Source organism: Electrophorus electricus, chromosome 19 (genome assembly GCF_041902795.1).
Source record: "Electrophorus electricus isolate QZ-2024a chromosome 19, ASM4190279v1, whole genome shotgun sequence".
NCBI lineage: Eukaryota > Metazoa > Chordata > Actinopteri > Gymnotiformes > Gymnotidae > Electrophorus > Electrophorus electricus.
In genome coordinates this window covers 5649120-5655000 of record NC_137515.1, presented here as the reverse complement: position 1 = coordinate 5655000, position 5881 = coordinate 5649120, and the positions used below count along the sequence as shown (strand labels likewise).

At 45.5% G+C, this 5881-nt stretch overlaps 1 protein-coding gene across 1 annotated transcript in view; it reads right to left on the bottom strand.

The window, feature by feature from the left end:
• wnt11 (wingless-type MMTV integration site family, member 11) overlaps positions 1-5467 on the bottom strand; it is an 11141-nt gene extending 5674 nt beyond the window's left edge. Inside the window, exons 1-4 of the mRNA XM_027031260.3 lie at positions 4856-5467; positions 3235-3431; positions 1625-1851; positions 1-135 (exon numbers count right to left, since the gene is read on the bottom strand). The exon at positions 1-135 is cut by the window's left edge and continues 146 nt beyond it. Of these exons, the coding sequence (XP_026887061.2) occupies positions 1-135; positions 1625-1851; positions 3235-3317 (445 nt within the window). The 5' untranslated portion in view covers positions 3318-3431; positions 4856-5467. The remainder of the gene's footprint in view (positions 136-1624; positions 1852-3234; positions 3432-4855) is intronic.
• Positions 5468-5881: the final 414 nt, after the last annotated feature.

Sequence of the window (5881 nt, the reverse complement as noted above, 5' to 3'; positions counted from 1 at the left end):
ACCCGGGCTCCGGAATCTCGCCGGGGGTCGGGCCACAGGAGCAGAGCTTCAGGTCTCCGGTGGTGCACGCTCGTGCTATAGTGTGGCTAATGGCTGCTGCAGACAAGGCATAAACGAACGCAGACTCCCTCGTCCCTGGGGGGTGGGGTGGGTGGGGGTGTTTCAGACAGAGAGAGAGAGATGTGAAAATTACCCAACTTTATTAATCAATTACAATTTACAGCAAACAAACATAATACAATTAACAACAAAATAGAGATCAAATGAAAACAGGACCAAGACACCACACCTAAACGAAGTGTGTCAAAATGACCAACAAAAAACAGACAGCAGCACTAAAGCAGAACTGTGTGCACTGGCCAGTGAAAGAGATAACAGAGCGGAGTCGTCCAGTGCCCGTCTGTCAGCACTGGCGAACACGTGAGAAGACAGGAAGCTCATCTGAACCTCTGAAGTGTCAAGAGATTCCCCCAAACACACCACCGAGAGAAGGTAGCGCAAGTTGGGGGTGGGCCAAACTCACCAGTCGAACTCCTCCGTATCGTCTCCCGGAGTGTTCCAGAGTTTTAGAGCTGCACCCAAGACTGAAGTTACACTTGTATTAACACTCCGGGGCCTCATTGGTTGGTTCCAGGTTCTGACTCCTCCCTCTTGTAACCACACACTTTCAGTTTTAGCTCCCAGCAGTCACTGAATAATTCACACTAGTTACTGTATAATTCGCCTATAGATGAATAACTAGGACAGGCTAAAGCCCTTTGCAAGCAAATCCATAAAAATGACCAATGGGGGACGCACTCCACATCTGACCTCAAAAGGGTTTCCTTCTCCCTTTTTAAACAACTCATCAACGTTCACGTTCTCTGCGAACAGAAAACACAGGAGCCATAAACGATGCAAGCATAGAAAAGGCTGGTGGACACAGATAGCCTAAACCCACGGCCGCGCAGATAAACGTCCGCCCCGTGCGGCCAGTGCTCTCTCTGGCCAGAATGGGTTGTATTGTTAGCCACCGCAGAAAACAAAAGGCGCTTCACACTCCTACGCTGGGAAGAAAGCCTCATCAAACATGGTGGACAGTTTGTGAAGCCCCCTTTTTTTTTTTAGGAGGACCAGAAGATAGTCTCTTTTATCCTGACACTCTTTGGTGAGCATTATGCGCCGCTCAGAGAGTGGGCTGAAGCCCACTGAATAAAACTGAAGTCCTTCCATCTGGACCTATTAGATGGATCCCTTTGACCCCATGGGCACAGAACGGCGTCTCCACTGTAGATTCAGGGGACGGGATGCCTGGGGCCACTCTGGTGGATGTCTGAACCCTAGCATCTTACACTGAAAGGTGTACTAACATGCACAGAAATAAATAACTGAATCGCTCTGCACGTCAAGAGTTTCCTCAGACATCCTCAAAGTGCGTGTTTTTCACTAGCTATAAAAACCTCACTGTGGCACATCACAGATGCGCTAACACAGAACGACAGCCACGTTTGTCCAGCGACTGAACCCACGACTCCGGTGTCATTAGCACCTTGCTCTACATGTTCTACATGAAGAAGCTGGCCTCTAGTCCTGAAGCTCCGCGACTCGGCTCGGGCACTTCGTTTCCGCAGCATCTGTGACTCACCTCGCTCCAGGTCAGGGAGATACTTGGGAGCGTCAATGGAGGAGCAGTTCCAGCGCATGTCGGCGAAGCTCTTCTGGCACGTCTTCTTCACTTCGCGTGCGGCCTGGACGATGACCTGCATGAGCTCCAGGTTGCTACGGCACAGCTGTGCCTGTGACGACACCAGGCCCGGCAACATCTTACACTGCTGGGTCTTATTGATGTGCTCCGTTGTCTGCGATAGTGCCCTAAACAAACATCGGGGCCGAGAATACAGAAATATCAATATGGAAATACATTTCCACACACACACAGACACACACACACACACACACACACACACGTGCGCTCGCGCGCACGCGCCCACGCACACACAAACACACACACATACACACAATTTTTGTAAATGAGCTGGTAATAAAGATATGGTGGAACTGAAGTGATATTCCATGCATCTTACATTCCTTTCTTGCAAAAAAAAAGTTTCAATTTGTAGCCACAGCTAAAATGTGGCCCTTTTATCATGTAAAATGTGCTTTCTCTGAATGCATGCCAAAGGTAATTTACTAGTAAAACTATTCTTGCATGACTAACATACATCTGAATAATCTAACAGTTTTAATCTCAAACAAATGCATGCAAACCCTGAACCCTGCTCTGAGGGAATAATCTGTCAGGATTAGGTACAGCGGAGGAAGTGAGGATTCTGGCATCATTAGTGGTGGTCTTTGGCACCCTGCGGAGACAGAAACATGACCAGACACTGAATGCCATTGGAACGGAGGCCTTGGGTTGGCTGGCAGGTTTGGCTGGAGGAATCCTGGCAAGGCCTTTGCGTCTTAATACGTGAAGCTCTTCTGAATCTTAACGCACTGAACAAAAACAGGTAAAGAGCAAAAAAGCAAACTAACTGAACTAACTTACAACTGGCACAGGGGCATAGAAATAACGTCTCTGGTCCTTTTGGGGGGTTTTCTCTGAACCTTTATGAGAACTTGTTAGTTCCTCTTGCACCTTTGCCTGTTTCAGATTAGGAGCCGGGGGCCGCCACTATATACCCCGTGATAAGATGTGACTCAGCCCCTTTCCCTTTTACACACACACACACACACACACACACACACACACACACACACACACACACACACACACACACACACACACACACACACCTCTGTTACCCAGAGCGCACAGGTGTTTATGACAACATGTGTTTTGGATTGTGCACTGTGCATTAGCAGGAGTTTGCCGCCCTTTGCCTGTTCCGGTGTGTTGCTCGTGAGAGACGTTCCTCTACATTCCAGCTCCAGCCGCCATACATTTCATATTCTTTGAAGTTACCAATAATTAAGAGTTATAACTCACAAAGCACAGGAAACGATCCTTTCTTCGACACATGCCGCAAATTATATGCAGAGAAACTGAATGAATATTTGTAACATGTTTAGATGTTAGTGTTTTGTTTTTTTTTTTTTTGTTTTTTTTTTTAATTATTTTCAAAAGACCAAGCCTGACAGAAGTCCACGATAGATCCATTAATCGCTAGAAGACTGGACGTGGGCTATCTGAAAGGGCGGTTAAAACACGATGTTTCGGAGCCGCCCTGTGCGGACACGGCCCGGGACACTTACAGCCACCGGATCGCGAGGCACTGCTGCGACAGAAGCACGAGCGCCACGAGGCGGAGCGTGCGCGACGGCGAAGCGCTCGTCATCCCGCTAAACTGGATCCAACTCGGTCAGAACGGGGCGGTGCAGGTGCGTGTTGGCCTGGAGTCGCAATCAAACGCCAAAGTCCATGGCACCAGCTTCTTCTCTCTGCGCCTCTCCTAGTGAAAGTGTGGGGAAAGAATGAAAGAAACGCTCAAATGGAGTTCTGAGAAAGTAGCGATTTTAGGAGATTTTTTTTTTTCAAACAATTACTCCGGATTTATGGTCAGAAGTGCAACATGACCGTTACGCATTACACACTCTCAGGCCACCTGTTGAAGAAAGAACACTGTAAAGTACGTGAACACGTGTGTACTTCATTTGGAGCTACACTGCAAACAGAACTATATATTTTTATAGGTGAAAACGTGAAAACGTACTCACACGTGTTTTATTTGGGGGATCGCATGGAAAATCCAGGCCAGGAAATGTTGTACTAAATAACTAATGCAATAACTAAACTTTATTTAACGCCTATAAAATATGTATTTTTATATATTTTATGTTTTTCCATATTCTATGTGGGGTTTTGTACATATTTATGCGTTTCGGCAGTACAACTGTAAGAAAAGGAAGGAAAAAATGTGTTTTTTAATTGGTAAAGGTGGTTTCTGCGTTATAAGCTTTTGTGGCATATGGTTTGTGCTTTATGGTAATAAATTGAAATTCATGGGAATAAACAAGGCGATCCCTTTAGCAGCCGCGCGCTTTCTGACCCCAGAGAGGCACGCGTTTCCAGTATTTAGGCCGTTCTGAATTGTATTATCTACAGGGAAGCCTAATAATGTATTTTGTAGCGCAGAGATCCTGCATGATTAGTATAATAAATACTATCTTGTTGTTTAGGGTCTCGGGATAAAATGTACGAAATTTGAGTTGGTACAGATTTTCGATTAGCGAGCACACGATTTTATCCTGACCTATATGTCCCGTAGGCAACTCCATAAGCAATGGTGCATATTCCTCATACTTCTCACGTTTTTGCCATACGTTTCGTAGCACTTCGTGTAGGCGATGCGGAGCAAAACGCCAGCTTTTGGATACAGAGATCATTTACTGATTACTTTATGTGTCTGTAATTACCACGACTTTAGTTTGTCACACACCGCCAAAAGACCAGTTGTGAAGCTTCCTTCAAATGTGTTTTTTTTTCTTTCTAGCAACTCATGCGTCTGTGTGCAAGCTGTTCTTGAGCTTTTTTAGCCTTCCCTCTGGAGCAATCTCAAGGTAGCTAAATAAACAATGATAGGACTACATTTAGGCTCGCAAACGTCAACCACGTTTAGGCATGCTGTCTGAATATGTAACTGTTCTGTGAAGTTACTGCCCGGTCAGTTACATCACAAGTCAGAAACAGTGTAAAGCGAATTTGCCTACATCCAGCTCTAAAAATAGGCTATAACAAAAATAGCTGGTTCAAACAGCCGAAAGCAGAAACAGAAACAACAGTGGAAACACTACTCATCCTGCGATATTTCCAAACTTCTTTGCTACAAATCAAAAACTTGCCTCCAAGGAAAGAAAAATGCACTTTCATCCTCACCTTTGTCTGTCAAATACAAGCTGAAGGAAGCAGTTTATCCGATAAGTAATCCAAAACGTATCCCTTACAATCCAGTCACACCATTAAAATATATGTTTATTAATCCGGTCTTCGATCGACAAAATTCCAAACGAAAACAACCATCATTTAACAGTCCAGAGGCAGGCTAGTAAAGTCTCGCTCTCAGTCTTGTAGGAGCAGCCTGCGCTGTGGAACGTGCTGGACTGACGGTACGGGTTGAGCTCGAGCATATATGTGCCCGTGAGCCACTTTGATCTCGCAGTGATGTCAGGAGCGATTAGCATAACAAAGTGGTTAGGGCTCTCGAGCCAAAAAAAAAACCCCATTCAGTATATGATCTGTGATCCTCGCGCTTATTTCCTCGGGATATTTGCAGACTCCGGGTTCATAGATGGGCTTCCACTTGTATCGGGCCTGTTATTTTAGGCTGCATAAAAGATCGCCCTTGAGTCTGTCAGTGCCACGACGCCGAGACCGCGGCGTTCACCCACAGCTGGAAATATTTCAATAATACAGAATAATTAATGCCGCATGATGCAGAATGATGCGTGGCGCGCGGCGGCGCGCCAGCTTCTCCGCGCGCTGCCATTAACTATGTTGCGCGCTGTCCTTGCGGGCTAGTCCAAAAATAAAGGCAGAACTCCAAGCACGCTAATAACGACTGCAGCATGACGAAAACGTATTGCTACAAGTTTTATATTAACCCGCACAGAACAATGGGCCTGTTGCGCCGCGCACAACGGTACATTTTTCTTCCGTAATAGTCCCTATTGCGTACTGTAGTGGACATTTCAGCAATGATATTTCCTAATTTTTGAACGGGAGCTACTTAATTATTTCGTTATTGATGCTCTATCAATAGGATCACAGGGTCTTGGTCAGGAACGCATTAATATTTTTGATTGCTAATGATTCTGAGAGAGTGCTGAAGAAATATTTTTATAGAACAAAAAATAGACCCAGTAAAATATGTTCATGCATTATGCCGTTCGCCAAACTAAATGA